The following is a 24,258-nucleotide window of genomic DNA, read 5'->3' as shown; positions in this document are numbered from 1 at the left end:
AATAAACTTCTAAAAGGACCAAGTTTCTCTTAATGGAGTGTTAAAATAAAAAATGTTTATTAAGCAGGAAGGAAAAATAAATTTATAAATGTGCCAGAATTATCCTATTCACATAAAAAAAAATGTAAACGTGTTTCATTAAAGCTGTTTAAAATATTATAGGAAATGCAGGTTTGTGCACAACTGTTTCCTGAAGGTTTATGGCTCACTGGGATTAATAAGGACAACTACCACCACAGTGTAAGAGTATCTGTGTGTGTGTCTGTGTGTGTGAGAGTGTCTGTGTGCGTTTATATGTGTATTTCTGTGGTTGTGGGGGCCCAATCAATGGTATAGTAAGGGGCCCAAAAATTTCTAGTGGGGGCACTGCCAGGGATCAATACCTTTTGGTTGTATACTAAAAAAAATGTATATATGTTTCTGTTTAAATTTAATGATGACAAAAATGCTAAACAATTCTCTGGTACTTTGGACAAGTTTTTCTTTAAAATTCCCCATCCTTAAGGGGTTAAACATCTTTTGTTTTGTTATAAAAAAATTGCTTAACTGACAATCACTAGTGAAGCCACAAAACAATTTCTTTTATGTGCAAATGAAGTAGCTGGTTTGGGTAATTTGCAGCATTTTAGAAACCTAGGTTAGACATTTTGGCCTCTAGATGTGTTTAAACCTTTTTTATGTTATAACAGTTCACACATAAGACTAATTCCAGGAGAACAACAATTTTAAGAAAATTAGTTTCTTAGTCCTTAAGTTTTATCTTGAGATTTTTACATGATCTCACCAGCAAAATCTTAGAGCACAACCTATTTTTATTTAATCTAATTTCCGTTATTAAAGTAACTGAATAACCAGTTTGAATGTGTAGGAAATGTTGTTGCAAGTTTATATTCAGGTAATAACAATATATTGTTGTCCTTTCAAGGAGAGTGCTACAAACTCAGATGATGGAATTCTATCCTCCAGGATCGCCTCCCCCACCTCCTCCTGTTATTCCCTCGGCTCAGACTGCTTTTGTTAGTCCTCTTCAGCATCCTGTACCTTCTTCACCTGCAGCACAAATCTCCAATTCTTTATATGCACCATCTCCCACTCCTAGTGGGCATCTTAATCTCCTTTCATTGTTACATGGTCCACCACCTCCTCCTGCAGGACCCCCGGCATCTATCTTATCTCTCACCTCTTCCCCGGTACATTTCACCAGATTGATAGAAGCCAAACGTCATGATGCAGCACATACACTTGGACTGAGCAGTGATGCCCGTAGTGATCTCCTTTCTGCCATTCGTATGGGTAAGAGTAAAAATATATTTCATTAAGTTTTATTACTAATAAGAACTGCAAGTTTTTTTTCCAAGCAGCTGTCAGAAAATTGGTTACCTTAGTGTTTTCCAATTATTGTCTCTTTGACAGTTTATTATATTTATAATTAAAGCATCAGCATTTAAAATTTTTGTGCAGATTTAAAGTGACTGAATGTTTCTTTCATGTTTCAGATACAGCATACAATTTTGAAACATTTTTTTGCTCTTTTGTTCTCTTGGTATCCTTAGTTGGAGAGCATACCAACGAAGACTAAGGGGTCTGAATGTGTTTGGAATACTGCGTGGCAGCAATTTTGAAACAATGCATTTAACAGTTTAATACATAGTGCAAAGACTGCTTCTATACAGAGCTCCAGGCACAAACCAAGCTGGGTATGCTCTTGAACCAATGAAACCAAGAAGTTTAATTTGATAATACATAAATCCTTTTATTTTTGAATCATAAAAAAAAAAAAACGGTTGAGTTTCATGTTTTTTTAAAGCTTTATGACACCCAATTTTCTTTCATACAGGTGGTGAGAGTCCATGATGCTTACCCTTGGGGTTTGGGAATCTTTGCCGCCTCCTAGTGGTAGAGAAGAGCAATTCCTAAGAGCTCTATAAAACCTCACACATACCTCAGTCTTTACTGTGCCTCCACTGGAGGTGGTTGAAGAATGAAGATGTGCATATGATTCTTTAGAGAGGGTTTCAGTCTGTATTGAGGCCCGGTTTTCACGCAGAGTACAGTGCTTGTCAGTGGCTTGTATAGGCGTACCTCGGAGATATTGCGGGTTTGGTTCCAGACCACCGCAATAAAGTGAATATTGCAATATAAAGTGAGTTGCACTCACTTATAAAAGTTATATTTACACTATACTGTAGTCTATTAAGTATGCAATAGCATTATGTCTAAAAACAACGTACATACCTTAATTAAAAAATATTTTATTGCTAAAAAAAAATGCTAACCATTATCTGAGCCTTCAGCAAGTCAGAATCTTTTTGCTGATAGTGTAGGTGTGTATTTATGTGTATTCATATGTATTTAAGTGTTTATATGTGTATATATGTTGGAAAAATGGTGCCCATAGTCTTGCTCGACACAGGGTTGTCGCAAACTTTCAATTGGTAAAAAAAGAGCAATATCTGCGAAGCGCAATAAAGTGAAGCGCAATAAAATGAGGTATGCCTGTATTTGGGATATAGTTTTATTCTTTGTTTTACCTCATGGGAAATTATTCAGAAATCCTCTTTAATCAGTTGCAGGGACTTGTCTTCTGCCTCCCTTTATGGATCTGCAATATACTCCTATTCCATAACCTCTGCTGATATGTTTCAGTACTAGTTTGGCTGTCTGCTACTTGCTTGCTAGTGCATGAGTGTCTTGGTAAGTATCTTTTTATTTAACATTTAGACACTCATGTAGTTATGTTGTGGGCACTTTTTAAAAGAGTATATCTATAGATGTTATATATGACCCTGGGGCAGATCCTTTTTCACTATTCCCTTGCTTTTGCGCACGGCTGCTTTTTTGTAGCGCTTCGTTTTTAGCACACGTTCTGTTAGCCTATAGTTTTCCTTGCTCATTGGTATACGCACGTTGCTTTAGGGCACTTTCGCTCGGTTATGCGTAGGTTGGGTTTTTGGCATGCATATTCTCCTTCTTAGTTGTCGGTAGTTTGGCGCACGTTTGGATGTAATGTTTGTTTCTCCTGTTTTGTTTTATCAGCTCTGCTTAGCGTGCATTGTTCCTTTTAAAACTGCTTAGGAGGGGTTAAATGGTTTCATTTCCTCAAGAGCTTTTTTAGGGGGTTTAATAGAGTTAATTGCATTGCCATATGCTATGATGGAGCAGCAGGATTCTGTCCCTAAATCTACCCAAGAAACTGAGCCTCCTGAATGCTTTTCTACTATTATTGGGTGTGCTTATTGTAAAAAGGCTGAATGTCTCCTCCAGCTCATTTATGTGGCTCATGGTTTTTAGGTTTAAGTGGATAGTTTACTCAAAAAATGTCTCCCTTTAATTTGTTCCCAATGATCCACTTTACCTATTGGAATGTATTAAATTGTTTACAAGTATTTCCTTAACCCTTATATTGGCATTTGAAATAGTTGATTTTTGCCTGTGGTATCCCCACCTATTCTGAAAGTTGCTGGCCTTAGGTCCAAGCTATAGATAAGCTGCGTAAACACAGCCAGCAGAATAAATTACACTCCTAGTGGGGTATAGAAGAGATAAGGTTAATAAAATTTTAATTTTCCATTGTTCTGTCCAAATATTGGTCTTTGGTTTATGGACAGATAAAAGATAAAGAAGCATGTATATGTACACAATGTGATAAAACAATTTTACAGTATACTGTCCCTTTAATGCAATCAGACCTAATGCTTTTTCGTTGAGTACTAATGTATCTACTCTTTGTTCATTACAGGTTAATGCTAAGGTAGTGCCTCCTGCCATGAAAAATGTTATCAAGGCTGCAGTTTCTGAAGCGATGGCTGCTCTCCCACCTTCAAACAAGCATAAAAGTTCAGTTCATATTTTACCTTCTACAAGTGCTAAGTGCCCTGAGACCAGGGATACTGTTATGTCTTCAGATGGTGGAGTTTCCTCTGGGGATGAGGATTCCTCATCTGAAATTGAACCTGATATTTCCTCTTTTTTATTTAAAGTTGAACATGTTTGTTATCTTTTTAAAAGGAGGTCCTAGTTACTTTAGAGGCTGAAGACCCTAAAGATTCTAATGGATAAGGTAACAGGCAGATTAATTCTCTTTCAGGAGACTTGGTTTCAGTCTGTTTCAGATCCCTGGGTTTAGAATATTGTTTCTCAAGGATTATGGAATAGGATTCTGAACAAGGCCTCCCATGGGAAGGTTTTTTTCTGTCCAATGTTCCAAGGAATCCTGTAAAAGCTCAAGCTTTTCTTCAGTCCGTCTCAGATTTGGAAAATATGGGAGTGATTTTTCAAGTTCCTTTGTTGGAACAAGGGATGGGATTTTATTCAAATCTCTTCATTGTTCCAAAGAAGGAAGGTCCAGTTCTGGATCTAAAAGCTCTGAACAAATTAGTAAGGATTTCATTTTTCAGAATGAAAACTATCAGGACTTTTCTGCCTTTTGTTCAGCTAGGTCAATTTATGTACACAATAAATTTAAAGGATGCTTACCTTCATGTTCCAATTCACAGAGAACATTACCAGTTTCTGAGGTTTGCATTTCTGGACAAGCATTTTTAGATTGTTGCTCTACCATTTTTTTCTGGTTACAGCTTCAAAAATATTTACAAAGGTTCTGGGTGCCCTTTTATCTGTGATCAGTATCAGTAAGGGTATTGCAGTGTTTCCTTACCTGAACAATATCTTTGTTCAAGCTCCGTCTTTTCCTTTAGCAGAATCTCACACCAAACAACTCTTGTTGTTTCTTCAACAGCATGGTTAGTGGATCAATTTTCCAAAGAGTTCTTCGATTCCTTGGACAAAGGTAATTTTCATAGGTTTCTAAATAGACTCAGTATCCTTAAGACAGAGCAGAGAAGGTTAAGATTGGTGTCAGCTTGCCTAAACCTTCAGTCTCTCTCATTTCCCTCTGTGACTCTGTGTATTGAAGTACTAGGTCTCATGACTACAGCCTCAGATGCAATTCCATTTGCTTTATTTCACGAGGCCTCTTCAGCTTTGTATGCTCCGTCAATGGTGCAGGGATTATACTCAGCTATACCAAAAGATATTTTTTGGATCCCAGTACCAGGCAGTCTCTAGCTTGGTTGCTGGATCTTTAGTTTAATTTTCAGGAGACTTCTTTTGCTCATCCTACCTGGACTGTGATCACTACAGATGCAAGTCTTTCAGGTTGGGGAGCTGTCTGGTGGTTTCTGACAGCACAGGGGGTTTGCGATCCTCGGAAAACAAGGTTGCCAATCAATGTTCTAGAATTTTCAGGGCCCTTCAAGTTTGTCTGACTGAAAACAGAGATGAGACTCCCTTTTCAAAAGAGGCCTATGTCACAGCAGTAGATTATATCAACCATCAGGGGAGCTCACAGTTCCCTGGCAGTGATGGAGGTGTCTCGGATTCTCTCCAGGGCAGAAGCCAATTCTTGTCAAGTTTCTGCAATTCACATCCCAGGAGTAAACAATTTGGAGGCACACTCTACATCCAGGGGGAGTGGTCTCTTCACTAGGATGTGTTCATTCAGATTGGGGATCTGTAGGGTCTCCCAGAAATAGATCTGATGGCCTCTCATTTGAACAACAGACTTCCCAGGTACTTTGCAAGGTCCAGGGGTCCTCAGGCAGAGTTAGTGGATGCTCTAGTAGTTTATTGGTCATTTAAGCCTATTTATCTGTTTTCACCTCTGGTTCTTCTTTCCAGAGCGATTTCCAAGAAAAGTCATCTGTAATCCTGATTGCCCCAGCTTGGATTCTCAGGATTTGGTATGCAGATATGGTTCAGATGGCCAGTTGCCCTCCTTGGCCTCTTCCTCTATGGTCAGACCTTCTGTTCCAATGTACTTTTTTCCATCCAGATCTCAAGTCTCTAAACTTAATGGCATGGCAATTGAAAGCTTATTTCTGAGACATAGGGGTTTCTCTGATTCTGTGATTGGAATGCTGATTCAGGCTCATAAGCCTAATACTAGGCAAATCTATTACAAGGTCTGGAAGACCTTTTATTTCTTGGTGTATAAATCATGTTTTCTTCTACAAGATATGACTAGTCCACAGATTTCATCCTTACTTGTGGGATATTAACCTCCTGCTAACAGGAAGTGGCAAAGAGCACCACAGCAGAGCTGTATATATAGCTCCTCCCTTCCCCTCCACCCCCAGTCATTCTCTTTGCCTGTGTTAGTAATAGGAAGAGGTAAAGTGAGGTGTTAGTTTAGATTCTTCAATCAAGAAGTTTTTTTATTTTAAAATGGTGCCAGAGAGTACTATTTTTCTCAGGGGGAAATCGTCAGTCTATTGCTTCCCAAGAGGAGTGGAGACATATTATTTCTTCTACAAGATAACGAGTCCACGGATTTCATCCTTACTTGTGGGATATTATCCTCCTGCTAACAGGAAGTGGCAAAGAGCACCACAGCAGAGCTGTATATATAGCTCCTCCCTTTCCCTCCACCCCCAGTCATTCTCTTTGCCTGTGTTATACTAGGAAGAGGTAAACTGTGGTGTTAGTTTTAGTTTCTTCAATCAAGATGTTTTTTATTTTAAATGGTACCGGTGAGTACTATTTTCCTCAGGGGGATATGAAAGAAGATTTCTACCCTGAGGTTGATGATCTTAGCAGCTGTAACCAAGATCCTTGTTGGTTCCCACAGAGCTTCTGAAGGTAATACAAGAGACATCTTCAGTGTGGAGAACGGTTTCATGCTACAAGCAGCATTGAGGTATGTACAGCCCTTATTTCTGAGGAGACTTGGTATATCAGAACTGGCTGACATTTATTTCCTTGCAAGGGAAGGGGTAAGCAGTAGACCTGTAAAACAAAAGGGGTGTTACTGGGAAACCTGTGCTTAATTTTTTCAGTTGACATATTGGGCCAAGCATTATAATGGGCTTCACTGCATTATAAACACACTGGGAGAGGCAGGAATATGCGTTTTTTTTGTTCAAAATAAACAGTTTGACCGTATTGGGAGGTACTTAGGGGTTAAAGACTTCCACATGGCTTATACTTTAAACCGCTTCACCATGCTTTTGTTCAGGCCTACTCGATCATCGGACATGATGGGCGGGGCTTATTTTCGTGCGCTCAGACGCGCATTAGACTCTGGCTGAGAAGCAGCAGGCATTAGCTCCGGTTGAGCCTAGACAGGGGTTCTGTTTACTGGATCGTTGTTGAGTCTTTTTGAAGTACCCTGGGGGCAGGTAGGCGCCACAGCAGAGCTGTGGCGAGGTGCAGGGGGTATATTTGTCAAATTTAACATAATTGTGTCTATAAATACCTTTTAGAGGTTAATTTCTCCCCTTACTCTTGGGGTGCAATATTTTTTGGAGCCATTAATTAGGTGTAGTTAATTTTTAAGAGCAAATTAACATTTTAAGCAGTTTTGGAAAATTTGTGCGCTTTTTATTACTTAAAGGCGCAGTACACGTTTATCAAAAAATTGTTTTAAGCAATAAATAAAGTGTTTAACGACTATTGTGGTTATTACTAGTCTGTTCAACATGTCTGACATTGAGGAATTTCATTGTTCTATGTGGAACCCCCTCTTACATTGTGTACCTCTTGTACTGAAAGGGCCTTACATTGTAAAAAGCATATTTTAGGTCAAGAAAGTGTGCCTAAGGATGATTCTCAATCTGAAGAGAACCAGGATATGCCATCCAATTCTCCCCAAGTGTCACAACTTTTAACGCCCACACAAGCGACGCCAAGTACCTCTAGTGCGTCTAATTATTTTACTTTGCAGGAGATGGCTGCAGTTATGTCAACTACCCTTTCAGAGGTATTATCTAAATTACCAGTGTTACAGGGTAAACGCAGTAGGTCAGGTATTAATGTAAATACTGAATCCTCTGATGCTTTATTGGCTATTTCCGATGTACCCTCACAGTGCTCTGAGTTGGGGGTCAGGGAATTGCTGTCTGAGGGAGAACTTTCAGACTCAGGAAATGTGTTACCTCAGACAGATTCGGATGTAATGTCCTTTAAATTTAAGCTGGAACACCTCCGCCTGTTAATTCGGGAGGTTTTAGCAACTCTGGGTGATTGTGACCCTATTGTGATACCACCAGAGAAAATGTGTAAGATGGGCAAATATCTAGAGGTGCCTACTTACACTGATGTTTTTCCGGTTCCTAAAAGAATTTCAGAAATTGTTAAAAAGGAATGGGATAGACCAGGTATTCCGTTCTCTCCCCCTCCTAATTTTAAGAAAATGTTTCCCATATCAGACACCATTCGGGACTTGTGGCAAACGGTCCCTAAGGTGGAGGGAGCTATATCTACCCTGGCTAAGCATACAACTATACCTATTGAGGACAGTTGTGCTTTCAAAGACCCTATGGATAAAAAGTTAGAGGGTCTTCTAAAGAAATTATTTATTCATCAGGGTTTCCTTTTACAACCTACGGCTTGCATTGTTCCAGTAACTACTGCAGCAGCTTTTTGGTTTGATCCTTTAGAAGAGTCTCTGAAGGTTGAGACTCCATTAGATGACATTTTGGATAGAATTAAGGCTCTCAAGCTAGCTAATTCTTTTATTACTGATGCCGCTTTTCAAATTGCTAAATTAGCGGCGAAGAATGCAGGATTTGCCATTCTAGCGTGTAGAGCGTTATGGCTCAAATCTTGGTCTGCTTATGTGTCATCAAAATCTAAGCTCTTAAAGGTAAGACCCTATTCGGGCCTGAATTGAAGGAAATAATTTCTGACATTACTGGAGGTAAGGGCCACGCCCTACCTCAGGATAAGTCTGTTAAGATGAGGGGTAAACAAAATAATTTTCGAAACTTTAAAGAAGGACCCTCTGCTTCCTCTTCCTCCACAAAGCAGGAAGGGAATTTTGCTCAATCTAAGTCAGTCTGGAGACCCAACCAGGCTTGGAACAAAGGTAAACAATCCAAGAAGCCTGCTGCTATAAAAACAGCATGAAGGGGCGGCCCCCGATCCGGGACCGGATCTAGAAGGGGGCAGACTTTCTTTCTTTGCTCAGGCTTGGGCAAGAGATGTTCAGGATCCCTGGGCGCTGGAAATCGTGACCCACGGGTATCAACTGGAATTCAAAGATTTTCTCCCAAGAGGGAGATTTCATCTTTCACGATTGTCTGTAGACCAGATAAAAAGAGAGGCGTTCTTACACTGTAAAAGACCTCTCTACCATGGGAGTAATTTGTCCCGTTCCAGAACTGGAGCAGGGACAGGGGTTTTACTCATATCTTTTCGTGGTTCCCAAAAAAGAGGGAACTTTCAGACCCATGTTAGATCTCAAGTGTCTAAACAAGTTTCTCAGAGTCCCGTCATTCAAGATGGAGACTATACGAACAATCTTACCAATGATCCAGGAGGGCCAATATAGGACTACCGTGAACTTGATGGATGCATACCTTCATATTCCTATTCACAAGGATCATCATCAATTCCTAAGGTTTGCCTTCCTGGACAAACATTATCAGTTCATGGCTCTTCCCTTCGGGTTAGCCACAGCACCCAGAATCTTCACAAAGGTTCTAGGGTCTCTTCTAGCGGTTCTCAGACCGTGGGTCATAGCAGTGGCCTTATCTGGATGATATTCTGATTCAAGCGTCAACTTATCATCTGACAAAATCTCACACGGACACAGTGTTGTCTTTCCTGAGAACTCACGGTTGGAAGGTGAACATAGAAAAGAGTTCACTAGTTCCACGGAAAAGGGTTCCCTTCTTGGGAACTCTTATAGACTCGGTAGACATGAAAATATTTCTGACGGAGGTCAGAAAATCAAAGATTCTAAATACTTGCCGAGCACTTCAGTCCATTCCTCGGCCATCAGTGGCTCAGTGTATGGAGGTCATTGGATTAATGGTAGCGGCAATGGACATCATTCCGTTTGCTCGCTTTCATCTCAGACCACTGCAGCTGTGCATGCTTGGACAGTGGAATGGGGACTAAGCGAATTTATCTCCTCAGATAAATCTGGATCAAGAGACCAGGGACTCTCTTCTCTGGTGGTTGTCGCAGGATCATCTGTCCCAGGGGACATGTTTTCCGCAGAACCTTGTGGGTGATAGTGACAACAGACGCGAGTCTTCTAGGCTGGGGTGCAGTCTGGAATTCCCTGAAGGCTCAGGGTGTTTGGACTCAGGTGGAGTCTCTACTTCCACTCAATATTCTGGAACTGAGAGCAATATTCAATGCGCTTCAGGCATGGCCTCAGTTGGCTTCGGCCAAATTCATCAGATTCCAGTCGGACAACATCACGACTGTGGCATATATCAATCATCAGGGGGGAACGAGGAGTTCCTTGGCGATGATAGAAGTATCCAAGATAATCCGGAGGTCCACTCTTGTTATCTGTCCGCAATCTACATCCCAGGAGTAGAAAACTGGGAAGTGGATTTTCTAAGTAGTCAGACTTTTCATCCGGAGGAGTGGGAACTCCATCCGGAGGTGTTTGCTTCATTGTTTCACCAATGGGGCAGACCGGAACTGGATCTGATGGCGTCTCGTCAGAATGCCAAGCTTCCACGTTACGGATCCAGGTCAAGGGATCCCCAGGCCGAACTGATAGATGCCCTGGCAGTGCCTTGGACGTTCAGCCTAGCTTATGTGTGTCCACCGTTTCCTCTCCTTCCACGCATGATTGCTCGAATCAAACAGCAGAGAGCTTCAGTAATCCTGATAGTGCCTGCGTGGCCACGCAGGACTTGGTATGCGGAATAATTAGTGGACATGTCCTCTCTGCCACCGTGAAAACTTCCTTTGAGACAGGACCTTCTCATTCAAGGTCCTTTCAAACATCCAAATCTAATTTCTCTGCTGCTGACTGCTTGGAGATTGAACGCTTGATTTTATCTGAGGATTCTCTGATTCGGTCATCGATACTTTGATACAGGCTCGAAAGCCTGTCACTAGAAAAATATATCATAAGATATTGCGTAAATATCTTTATTGATGTGAATCCAAGGGATACTCATGGAGTAAAGTTAGGATTCCCAAGATTCTGTCTTTTCTCCAAGAAGGATTGGAGAAAGGGTTATCAGCGAGTTCCTTAAAGGGACACATTTCTGCTTTGTCAATTTTGCTTCACAAACGTTTGGCAGATGTGCCAGATGTTCAGGCTTTTTGTCAGGCTTTAACTAGAATTAAGCCTGTATTTAGACCAATTACTCCTCCCTGGAGTTTGAATTTAGTTCTTAGAGTTCTTCAAGGGGTTCCGTTTGAACCCATGCATTCCATAGATATTAAATTGTTATCTTGGAAAGTTCTGTTTTTAGTTGCTATTTCTTCTGCTCGAAGAGTTTCTGAGCTTTCAGCGTTACAATATGATTCGCCTTATCTTATATTTCATTCTGATAAGGTGGTTTACGTACCAAACCTGGATTTCTTCCTAAGGTTGTTTCAAATACGAATATTAATCAGGAAATTGTTGTTCCTTCCTTGTGTCCTAATCCTTCTTCTAAGAAGGAGCGTCTATTACATAACCTGGATGTGGTCCGTGCCTTGAAGTTTTACTTGCAGGCGACTAAGGATTTCAGTCAATCATCTTCATTATTCATTGTTTATTCTGGAAAGCGTAGGGGTCAGAAAGCTACGGCTACCTCTTTCTTTTTGGCTGAGTATCATCCGCCTGGCATATGAGACTGCTGGACAGCAGCCTCCTGAACGAATTACAGTTCATTCTACTAGAGCTGTGGCTTCCACATGGGCCTTTAAAAACGATGCTTCTGTTGAACAGATTTGTAAGGCTGTGACTTGGTCGTCCCTTCATACTTTTTCCCAATTTTACAAATTTGATACTTTTGCTTCTTCTGAGGCTGTTTTTGGGAGAAAAGTTCTTCAAGCAGTGGTGCCTTACGTTTAGGTCTCTGTCTTGTCCCTCCCTTTCATCTGTGTCCTATTGCTTTGGTATTGTATCCCACAAGTAAGGATGAAATCTGTGGACTCATCGTATCTTGTAGAAGAAAAGGAAATTTATGCTTACCTGATAAATTGATTTTGTCTACGATACGACGAGTCCACGGCCCTCCTTGTCATTTTAAGACAGATTATATTTTATTTATTTTTACAACTTCAGTCACCTCTGCACCTTTTAGCTTTTCCTTTCTCTTCCTAAACCTTCGGTCGAATGACTGGGGGTGGAGGGGAAGGGAGCAGCTATATATACAGCTCTGCTGTGGTGCTCTTTTCCACTTCCTGTTAGCAGGAGGATAATATCCCACAAGTAAGGATGAAATCCGTGGACTCGTCATATCGTAGAAGAAATCAATTTATCAGGTAAGCATAAATTTCCTTTTTCTGCCCTGATAATGATCTTAGCAAACATTATCTAAGATCCATAATGGTTCCCACAACGCAGCTGAAGGTATGTGTGAGAAGATCTTCAGTGTGGAGAACGGTGTCTTGCTACAAGCAGCATTGAGGTATGTGCAGTCTTTTGTTTCTGGGGAGATTGAATCAGAACAGACTGTCATTGTCCCCTATATGGGGAAGGGTAAGCAGTATGCACTAATTAAAGAATGGTGTACCTGAAATCCCTTTATTTTATGGTATTTGCCTAAAGTATGTAAAGACCTTTGGGGCTTATCTGGGGCTGGACGGTGGGAGATGCGTTTTTTTACTTGATGCACTGTTAACTTTATTCCTGGTGCAGGACTGCAGGGTTACGATTTAGCCTGCATATCGAGGGGGCACATGGCATATATTTTTTATTGTATTCTGCGATTCTGTGTATGCCCATGGTGGGCGGGGCCTAATTTTGCACGCTCAGACGTGCAGTGTTCATCCGGACATAGCAGCAGAGACTGGGGCTCTGAGTGGCCTGATTTGTCTACTAACTTATCGAAAAGTACTTTCACGATATAGCAGCTTCAACAACTTCATTCCGGGGGCAGGTAGGCGCCACAGCAGAGCTGCGGCGTGGTGCAGGGGCCATATTTATATAAGTATTAAAATCTTGTTATACACGATATATTTAGAATTTTTATATATATATATATATATATATATATATATATATATATATATATATATATATATATATATTGTTAGCCATTTCCGATGTACCCTCACAGGGATCTGAATTGGGGCTGTCTGAACTTTCTGATTCGGGAAGTGCATTACCTCAGACGGACTCAGACGTCATGTCCTTTAAGTTTAAGCTTGAGCACCTCCGTCTGTTACTTAGGGAGGTTTTAGCGACTCTGGATGACTGTGATCCTATTGTGGTTCCACCAGAGAAATTGTGTAAGATGGAGAAATACTTAGAGATACCTGCTTACACTGACGTTTTTCCGGTTCCTAAGAGAATCTCGGAGATTATTAAGAGGGAATGGGACAGACCGGGTATCCCGTTTTCACCCTCTCCAAATTTCAGAAGGATGTATCCTATATCTGACACTGTTCGGGACTCCTGGCAAACAGTCCCTAAGGTGGAAGGAGCTATATCTACCCTGGCTAAGCGTACAAATATCCCTATTGAGGACAGCTGTGCTTTCAAAGACCCTATGGATAAGAAATTGGAGGGTCTTCTAAAGAAATTGTTTATTCATCAGGGTTTTCTCTTACAACCAACGGCCTGCATTGTGCCAGTTACCACTGCGGCGGCCTTCTGGTTTGAGGCCTTAGAAGAGTTTCTCAAATCTGAGACTCCTTTAGAGGATATTTTAGACAGAATTAAGGCTCTTAAGCTGGCTAATTCTTTTATTACAGATACCGCCTTTCAGATTGCCAAATTGGTGGCTAAGAATGCCGGATTTGCCATTTTAGTGCGTAGAGCGTTATGGTTAAAATCTTGGTCTGCAGATGTGTCATCTAAGTCAAAGCTTTTGGCTATTCCTTTCAAAGGAAAGACCCTATTTGGGCCTGACTTTAAAGAAATCATTTCTGACATTACGGGAGGTAAGGGTCATCTCCTACCTCAGGATAAAACAACTAAACTGAGGGGTAAACAAAATAATTTTCAGAGCTTTAGAGGAGTCCCCTCTTGTTCCTCTTCCTCCACCAAGCAGGAAGGGAATTTTGCTCAGACCAAAGCGGTCTGGAGACCCAACCAGACTTGGAACAAGGGTAAACAACCCAAGAAGCCCGCTGCTGCTACCAAGACAGCATGAAGGGGCGGTCCCCAATCCGGGGCCGGATCTAGTAGGGGGCAGACTCTCTTTCTTTGCCCAGGCTTGGGTAAGAGATGTTCAGGATCCTTGGACACTGGAGATCGTGTCCCAAGGGTATCAGCTGGAGTTCAAAAGTTCTCTCCCAAGGGGGAGGTTCCTTCTTTCACGATTGTCTGCAGACCAGACAAAGAGAGGCGTTCTTACGTTGTGTAAAAGACCTTTCTACTATGGGAGTAATTCGTCCTGTTCCAGTGACAGGGGTTTTACTCAAATCTTTTCGTGGTTCCCAAAAAAGAGGGAACGTTCAGGCCCATTTTAGATCTCAAGAGTCTAAACAAGTTTCTCATTGTCCCATCCTTCAAAATGGAGACTATTCGAACAATTCTGCCATTGATCCAGGAGGGTCAATATATGACTACCGTGGACTTAAATGATGCATATCCCTATCCACAAGGATCATCATCAGTTCCTAAGGTTTGCCTTCCTGGACAAACATTTTCAGCTCGTGGCTCTTCCCATCGGGTTGGCCACAGCACCCAGGATCTTCACGAAGGTTTTAGGGTCTCTTTTGGCGGTTCTCAGGTTACGGGGTATAGCAGTGGCGCCTTATCTAGACGATATTCTGATCCAGGCGTCGTCTTACCATCTGACAAAGTCTCATACAGACATGGTTCTGTCCTTTCTGAGGACTCATGGGTGGAAGGTGACTCTAGAAAAGAGTTCATTGATTCCACAGACTAAGGTTCCCTTCCTGGGAACACTAATAGATTCCATATCCATGAAGATTTTCTTGACAGAGTTCAGAAAGTTAAAGATTCTGAATACATGCTGAGCCCTTCAGTCCAATCCTTGGCCATCAGTGGCCCATTGCATGGAGTTAATTGGATTAATGGTGGTGGCAATGGACATCATTCCGTTTGCTCATTTTCATCTCAGGCCACTACAGCTGAGCATGCTCAGACAGTGGAATGGAGATTATGCAAATTTGTCTCCTCAGATAAATCTGGATCAGTAGACAAGAGACTCTCTCTTCTTTGGTGGTTGTCTCAGGATCATCTGTCCCAAGGGACGTGCTTTCGCAGACCCTCATGGGTAATAGTGACGACGGACGCCAGCCTTCTAGGTTGGGGTGCAGTCTGGAATTCCCTGAAGGCTCAGGGTGTGTGGACTCAGGTGGAGTCTCTACTTTCAATCAATATTCTGGATTTGAGAGCAGAATTCAATGTGCTTCAAGCATGGCCTCAGTTGGTTTCGGCCAAATTCATTCGCTTTCAGTCGGACAACATCACGACTGTGGCTTACATCAATCATCAGGGGGGAACAAGGAGTTCCTTAGTGATGACAGAGGTATCCAAGATAATTCGGTGGGCGGAGGCCCACTCTTGTTATCTATCAGCAATCTACATCCCAGGAGTGGACAACTGGGAAGCGGACTTTTTAAGCAGACAGACGTTTCATCCGGGGGAGTGGGAACTCCATCCGGAGGTCTTTGCCACTCTGATCCTCAGATGGAGCAGACCGGAGTTGGATCTGATGGCGTCTCGTCAGAATGCCAAGCTTCCAAGATACAGATCCAGGTCAAGGGATCCTCAGGCCAAACTGATAGATGCCTTGGCAGTGCCTTGGTCGTTCAACCTAGCTTATGTGTTTCCGCCGTTTGCTCTCCTGCCTCGGGTGATTGCTCGGATCAAACAGGAGAGGGCTTCAGTAATTCTAATCGTGCCTGCGTGGCCTCGCAGGACTTGGTATGCCGATCTAGTGGACATGTCCTCTCTGCCACTGTGGAAGCTTCCATTGAGTCAGGACCTTCTCATTCAGGGACCTTTCCATCACCCAAATCTAGTTTCTCTGCAACTGACTGCTTGGAGATTGAACGCTTGATTTTATCTAAGGGGTGGTTCTCTGATTCGGTCATTGATACTTTGATTCAGGCACGTAAGCCTGTCACTAGAAAGATCTATCATAAGATATGGCGTAAATATCTTTTTTGGTGTGAATCCAAAGGCTACTCATGGAGTAGAGTTAGGATTCCCAGGATTCTGTCCTTTCTCCAAGAAGGATTGGAGAAAGGGTTATCAGCGAGTTCCTTAAAGGGACAAATCTCTGCTTTATCGATTTTGCTACACAAACGTTTGGCAGATGTTTCAGACGTTCAGTCTTTTTGTCAGGCTCTAACCAGAATTAAGCCTGTGTTTAGACCAATTGCTCCACCCTGGAGTTTGAATTTAGTTCTTAGTGTTCTTCAAGGGGTTCCGTTTGAACCCATGCATTCCATAGATATTAAGTTGTTATCTTGGAAAGTTTTATTTTTGGTTGCTATTTCTTCTGCTTGTAGAGTTTGTCCTAATCCTTCTTCTAAGAAGGAGCATCTGTTGCATAACTTGGACGTGGTCCGTGCCCTGAAGTTTTACTTACAGGCTAGAAAACAAAAGAAGACACAGAGCGCATCCCACTCTAAGTGTAACACCGTTTTAATGAAACATTAATCAAAGTGTGTGAATCACACGTACAAGATAAACAGTTAAAAAGCACTATCACCAAGTCTGAGTCCTTTACTTCTGATGCTGTGGGTGTGTTCTCCGTCACCCCGTCAGCTGAAATGTAACCGCGAGAAACCTTTGTCATTGGCCGTGAGTTCACGGCCAATGACAAAGGTTTCTCGTCAGTAAAAGACACGGTTAAATTTGATTGTTTGTAGGGCAAAAGTGACATATGAGTGGATACTACGAAAATGACCAGACCGGTGTAATAGGAGTGTGAAGCCTCGCTTTAAGGTCATTGACGAACTTACAGCCAATGAGATCATTACCTTAGGAGGCACGCCTGACCCGGGTCTTTTAAAAGGATCCACAATTATACAGTTCTATACTTCCTCTTGAAAAAGTCAGGTCGCAGCCTGACGAAACGCGTTGAGGCCGCAATAGCACCTTATCCGGGACACTGTAACTCCGGTGCTGACTACAGAGTATCCCCCGACACGGTGAGTCCCCTCACGGCTTTCCGGAAGCTTTCCAGAGGACACAGCTGACGGGGTGACGGAGAACACACCCACAGCATCAGAAGTAAAGGACTCGGACTTGGTGATAGTGCTTTTTAACTTTGTTTATCTTGTATGTGTGATTCACACACTTTGATTATTGTTTCATTAAAACGGTGTTACACTTAGAGTGGGATGCGCTCTGTGTCTTCTTTTGTTTTCTAGCTTTCTTTTGCGATCAGGAACACAGCCCTGTATCTCACTCTGGAGCTGCACCCACTCGTCACACCGAATTTGGGAGTATTCTTATCCCTTGTAATACAGTTTTTTTTTAAACCTTATCTGCATTGTTGTTTTTTAATTTGTATAGGCATTTACATTGTATTTTGAGACATTCGATTAAATATCAAGAGCCATATGGACCAGTGTATAGCTTGTTATTTCTAAATTGTGTATTGAATATGGTTGGGTCCAAATCGCCTGATATTTATATAAAACCTAAGCACAAAGTCATCACATTGGCTAAAATATCTACACCTTGTTATACTATTTTCTATTGGCTAATATTCCCATTTGGGTTGAATATAAACCACTAGATTCCATTAAGACTAAAAGTGGAATTTAGTTTATTTCTGGGAAGCGCAGTTTTTTGGTTAATTTTTCTTTTTACTTACAGGCGACTAAGGATTTCCGTCAATTATCTTCATTATTCATTGTTTTTTTCTGGAAAGCGTAGGGGTCAGAAAGCTACAGCTACCTCTTTCTTTTTGGCTGAAGAGTATCATCCGTCTGGCGTATGAGACTGCTGGCTCATTCTACTAGGGCTGTGGCTTCCTCATAGGCATTTAAAAACGATGCTTCTGTTGAATAGATTTGCAAGGCTGCAACTTGGTCGTCTCTTCACACTTTTCCCAAATTTTACAAATTTGATACATTTGCTTCTTCTGAGGCTGGTTTTGGGAGAAAGGTTCTTCAAGCAGTGGTGCCTTCCGTTTAGGTTCATGTCTTGTCCCTCCCTTTCATCCGTGTCCTGTAGCTTTGGTATTGTATCCCACAAGTAAGGATGAAATCCGTGGACTCGTCATATTTTGTAGAAGAAAAGGAAATTTATGCTTACCTGATAAATTTATTTCTTCTACGATATGACGAGTCCACGGCCCTCCCTGTCATTTTTAAGACAGGTTTATATTATTTTTTTGTTAAGCTTCAGTCACCTCTGCACCTTTGGCTTTTCCTTTCTCTTCCTAACTTCGGTCGAATGACTGGGGGTGGAGGGAAGAGAGGAGCTATATATACAGCTCTGCTGCGGTGCTCTTTGCCACTTCCTGTTAGCAGGAGGTTAATATCCCACAAGTAAGGATGAAATCCGTGGACTTGTCATATCGTGGAAGAAATACATTTATCAGGTAAGCATAAATTTCCTTTTTCCTGGCATTTTTTCAGGATTCCTAGGATTCTGCAGTTTTTGCAGGATGGTGTAGATACAGGCCTATCTGAAAGGGCAGATTTTAGTTTTGTTCCACAGAAAGATTGCTAATTTTCCTGAGGTTCATTGTTTTGTTCAGGCTTTGGTTCGTATCCAACCTGTTTTCAAGCCTATTTCTCCTCCATGGAATCTTAACCCAGTGTTAAGGGTTTTGCATGCTCTCTTTTTTGAACCTATTCATAAATTGGAAATTAAACTACTTTCTTGGAAAGTATTGTTTCTTTTGGCTATTTCTTCTACTAGACGAGTTTGAGTTGTCGTCAGACAACTTTATCAGAGAGATTGTTGTTTCTTCTTTGTGTCCTTTCAGAAGCATTCTCAGGATTAGATCTATATATTCTCTGGATGTTGATAGGGCATTTAAATATTATGTTGATTCTACTAAGGATTTCAGACAAACTTCTAGTTTGTTTGTTCTTTTTTCTGGCCCAAGGAAAGGTCAGAAGGCCCCTGCTATTGCTTTAGCCTCTTGGTTTTGATTCACAAAGCTTATTTGGAATCAGGTCAGCCTCCGCCTGCAGCGAATTGCTGCTCATTCTACTAGGTCAGTTGCCACTTCTTGGGCTTTGAAGAATTAGGCTTCAGTTGATCAGATTTGCAAGGCAGCTACTTGGTCTTCTTTGCATACATTTACTAAATTCTACCATGTTTTTGCTTCTTCTGAAGCAGCCTTTGGAAGCAAGGTTCTTCAGGCAGTTGTCTATTTTGAAGTGCTTTTAAAAAAAAAAAAAATCATTGGGGTTATGAATTTTATTTTCTTGGTGAGACAAGATGTTTTTAAATCCCTCCATTTGTTATTTATTGTGGACTCCACAGCTTGGGCAATTGTTCCCAAGAGTAAGGATCGTGGAAACTAACCAAATGTATGAAAGAAAATGTAGTTTATGCTTACCTGATTAATTTATTTCATGGTTGTGAGAGTCCACGAGACCCCACCCTTGTTTTTTTCTGTTTTTTTTTTCTTCAGCTCATCTTTTTTCCCTGCTCCTTTTTTGGCTCTTATTCCTTTTTCTTACCTCACTTGATTCTCTATACATTAGACTGAGGTATGTGTTAGGTGGGAGGGGTTTTATAGAGCTCTTGCGGTTTGGGAATCTTTGCCTCCTCCTAGTGGTAGAGAAGAGTTATTACCAAGAATAAGGACCGTGTATTTTCACCACCATGAAAGAAATTAATCAGGTAAACATAAATTGTGATTCAGAGTATGCCATCTTACGTTTCCAATGTACTTCTGTTATCAAATTAGCTTTGTTACCATGTATTTATTTTTTAACAGATACCTAGGTAGGTGGCTGGAGCATTACATGTCAGGAAATAGTGCTCTTGCAACACTGTTTTCATATAGTAATCCTGACACATGCATGCTCCTTAACTTCTATCCCTGCTTTTCAACGAAAGATACTGGGAGGAGAAAGAAAATGTGATAATAGAAGTAAATTAGACAGTCTACCACACGTTTTGAGGAGCTGTGCAGGCAACACACTGCTTTGAAAGGTTCACTGTCCATAGCCAGGAGGAAAATAGATAATTTTAAATATAAAACCTTACCTAACTATACCAGGGGCTGGCAGAGGGAATTATCAGTGGAAATTCTACCAAAAACAATTTTTTCGAATACACACATAAATCTTCTACATCCACACAGATATTGGAAAGGAAATACAAATTCTTATCTAGATGGTACCTTAAACCCAGTAGACTAAAATTAATTTACCATAACGTATCCCATCAATGCTGATGGGGCTGTGGAGAGACCGGAACACTATCACACATTTGGTGATTATGCCCCCTCTTGAGAGATTTCCGGACTTGAGGGAACACTTAGTTACAAGTTATTCGATCCCTAATTTAAACTTACACCTATGATAGTTTTAATTAACAATAGTCCCAAGTGTAGATGTAAATTAAGACAGCTTCTTCTCCAGATCTGCTTAAACAGAGCAAAGTTCCTAATCACGAGAAATGGAAATCTACAGTTATTCCCAATCTGGCCGAATGGAAAGTTCTAACACAAGCATTACTATCCCTAGAAGAACACTCTTATCTCAAAACAAACAGAATAGACGTGATTCATAATGTTAAGTTTTACTGGGACACAATAATTTCATAAAATATGGCAATAACCTGATAGGCAATTATTTCTCCCGAAACATCAAAGCACATGCAGATATTTTACCCCCTCCCTCCCCTATCCCTTGTACCCTCCCTCCCATTCCTATCCTTAACTTTCTTCCGTATTAGACCGGTTGCTATTCCTATTTTTATACTTCTCTTTTTTTCATTTCTTCCTTATTCTTCTCAACTTACTAGTTACCAATAGAATCCTCGGAGAAAATGTACTGTTCAAATAATGTTACCTTATGACCTCAAGCTGTTAGCATTATTAAAAACTGTCTTGCTCTTCGTAACTCTGTTATTATGTGTGGAGAGATATGACTTATAGAGACCTTTTACTCCAGAAGGTCTAGAAGGTTGAGATATGTATCACTTTCTTTTTGAAATAGCTATCACTATTGTTTATTGTAAATGTTCATAAAACTTCAATAAAAACTATGATTACAAAAAAAAAGGTAAATTAGACAGTTGTTTACATTTGTATGCTCTATCTGAATCCTGAAAGAAGCAATTTGGGTTTCATGTCCCTTTAATGTTCTTTTATTAGCCATACTATCTGGCACATTCTTTGTTGCAATTTACAGTTATTAGTCCAGGTATATAAAAGTAATAGCTTTATAAAAAAAATATATTAGCTATATATTTGCATTAAATGTGTTAATAAATCACAAATTAAAAGATAATCAAAGAAAAGCTTTTCATACTGTAAAAAGTGTATAATCTATTGTTTATACTAGTAAATTTTAGTGCAGATGTAAAGTATAACAGCCTTAAACATTGATAACAGCCTTAAAAAAGCTACCAACTTAATTAATATTTGTTCTTAATAAAACAGGCATTCAGCTGAAGAAAGTGCAAGAACAGCGTGAACAAGAAGCAAAGCGCGAACCGGTTGGGAATGATGTTGCAACCATTCTGTCCCGGCGCATAGCTGTTGAGTACAGCGAATCGGAAGATGACTCTGAGTTTGATGAAAACGATTGGTCTGACTGATAACAGGACAACATCTTATAGTTTTTTCAAGATTACATTTAATACTAACTTAGTGAAATTGTTAATGGCACCCGTGGCCTCTTACAAACGGTCAGTTTGAGATTTGTTGGTATAAAAGGCATCCGATATCTACTTGCCTTCAAACGACCAGTTTATAATAACGTGTAGCTAAATATCTGACATGAAGAATGCCAGATAATCTCAGGGACACAAGGTGAATATAATTGTTTTAATATAAATAGTTTAGATTGTAATTAATTCAGGCCCCTTGAGTTTTAGACTGTGATTAGTTATTTTAACATTTAAATACAGGTAACTTTTCTTATACATACAATGGATAGAGATATGTTTTGAAGCATATGCTGCAAAGCCAGCAAATATAATATTCCACTCGACTACAAAACTGCTGTCTTTGCACAATGTTCAATTTGTCTTATCGCCTGCATTTATAAATACATGCTCACTTTTAGCTTATTTGTGAGAGAGTTTATAGTGTTACAGCAATTTAAAAGCTATAAAAAAAAAACGTTTTCAGTGTTTGAAAAGAATGCACTGTGCGTTTTCCAAAAGCTGGTGTTTAATATCCTTATAGGCTCTACAGTGTTTTAAACTGTGGTGTATGGTAATGAGCCATTGTTTGTTTTTTACCCACTATAGCTATATGGTGTTTGTCACCAAACGGTAGAATAGAATGATCTAGGATTTTGTAGGTATTTTGTAAATTTTCTTACAAATGTGAACAAGCAGAGTTTTTAAACACAACCGAATTGCTAGGGACAACACATTTTTACATTTTTGTTTTGTTTTGTTTTGTTAAATGTTAAACTTTATCCAAAATCAGTGTCATAGAAAGTGATCTAGTGTCCTCTTTTTTTTAAAATATAGAATTTTAGAGGTTGTAATAACTTATTAGATGCCATTACCTCTGGAAATGTTTTGTGTTTGCTTAAGATATAAGAATAGCTGCAGACTGTAAAAGCCTGTTGGAAATGTTTGTTTTAGGAAGTCTAAGCTCTTTCTTAGGCTGGTGTAAACTCATGCTGTAGTTATCAGTTTGCACAACAACCATGCTGTTGTTGGTCATCACACCTACACTACAAGACAAGGTTTCACAATAATACTGTTTACAAATTTGACAAATGGCACATAGTCTGTATAGTCTGACAGCATTTCGTACCCAAGGCTAGAGGCCACTGTAATTATATTTTTATTTGTCTTTCCACCTTCCCTTTTATACTTCTACTCTATTCCTCTCCATATGAAACACACATTGAGTGTTTGCCAACTTTGCACATAGTCAATTACTAGATTTGTCTTGTTTTTAGACGTCCTATGAAGGTTTGTGACACACCTTGGCAAAGTATTGCTCTTTTGAAGTTTGTTTATATGGATGGAAGGCTATATTTTTGTTTCAGTGAATAAAGTTATAATTTGGCTCTGCAAGGCTACAAAATAAATAAAATGTGGCTCCTTGGTTGAATCATTTGGTCCTCCCTGGTCGATATTGTGGTGTGGAGTTTTATTAATTACTTAAAATATGACTTAAATTATACTGTGAATGAACTGAAATGTTGTGCCAGATTAAACTCTTGTACAAACGTGTCTTTTTAGTAGTTCTCTATTTTGTATGTACGTATCTAAGTATATGGAGATTCATTTCAGCCTTTGATAGTTTGAGAGGAGGTCTCAGATCAGAGAGTAGATTGGTAGAGGAAGTGAAGTAGTAGGAATGAGTGGCCACACATTGTGGAGAGGATGTATACTGCCTACGGTTAGGACTGGAGTATTATATAGGTTTCAGATAGAATTCAGAAAACATGGATATTTTTAATGTTTGCTTTAGATTACAGGGATGGAGAACCTTTGCCCTCCTGATGTTTCAGAACTACATTACCCATGATGCTTAGGCACTCTGAAGTCCAGTTGAGCATCATGGAAAATGTGGTTTTGAAACATCTTGAGGGCCAAGAAAACCTTGCTTTGTTTCTTTTTTTTTAGATATTAACCTAATAAATTCACCCCTTATTTAATCCTAAAAAAGAAAGTAAATTATTTGTCTAAAAACTCAAATCACATAGACTCATCTATCCAAAACATCAGTTCTTCTCTCTTGAGAAGTGCTATTTGACCAGCTCAACCACTGTTTGTTGCCAAGATTATTTTTCTTTTTCTTTCAATGAAGATGCTGAAGACCAAACTTGACAGCAGTCATTTGTGAAGGTATCTAGTACATTTTATCTTGCTTTGTTTGAGTGCAACAAAAGCCTCCTCTGCCGTCTTTCATTGAACATGTAGGTTTGCATTAAATCCAAGTGAAAATCTTTAGAATTGAACCGAATCAATGTACTAAAATTAAATAATTTTAACATAAAATATTGCAAGGCTATGTACCGATTTGTTTAATAAAAATTTTAACTCCATTGCCTGACAAATTACTGTATCCGATTGCATGGAACATAAGTCATAGGTTAAAAACTTTACCATAACGTTTTACTTAGTATAAATGTTGATTAGTATAAAGTGTTTGTTTCTATAATTGTATTTTCTTTCTTAAGACACGGTGAGTCCACGTATCATCAATTACTGTTGGGAATATCAATCCTGGCCAGCAGAAGGAGGCAAAG

At 40.1% G+C, this 24,258-nt stretch overlaps 1 protein-coding gene across 2 annotated transcripts in view; it reads left to right on the top strand.

The window, feature by feature from the left end:
- Positions 1 to 24,054, top strand: part of WASF3 (WASP family member 3) — a 269,443-nt gene extending 245,389 nt beyond the window's left edge. For both annotated transcript variants that reach the window (XM_053708495.1, XM_053708496.1), the window contains 2 exons: positions 926 to 1,293; positions 21,477 to 24,054. In XM_053708495.1, the coding sequence (XP_053564470.1) occupies positions 926 to 1,293; positions 21,477 to 21,634 (526 nt within the window). In that variant the 3' untranslated portion in view covers positions 21,635 to 24,054. The remainder of the gene's footprint in view (positions 1 to 925; positions 1,294 to 21,476) is intronic.
- Positions 24,055 to 24,258: the final 204 nt, after the last annotated feature.

This window comes from Bombina bombina, chromosome 3, assembly GCF_027579735.1.
Source record: "Bombina bombina isolate aBomBom1 chromosome 3, aBomBom1.pri, whole genome shotgun sequence".
NCBI classification, from domain to species: domain Eukaryota; kingdom Metazoa; phylum Chordata; class Amphibia; order Anura; family Bombinatoridae; genus Bombina; species Bombina bombina.
The sequence above is the reverse complement of the archived record's forward strand: the minus strand, read 5'-3'. Positions and strand labels throughout refer to the sequence as shown.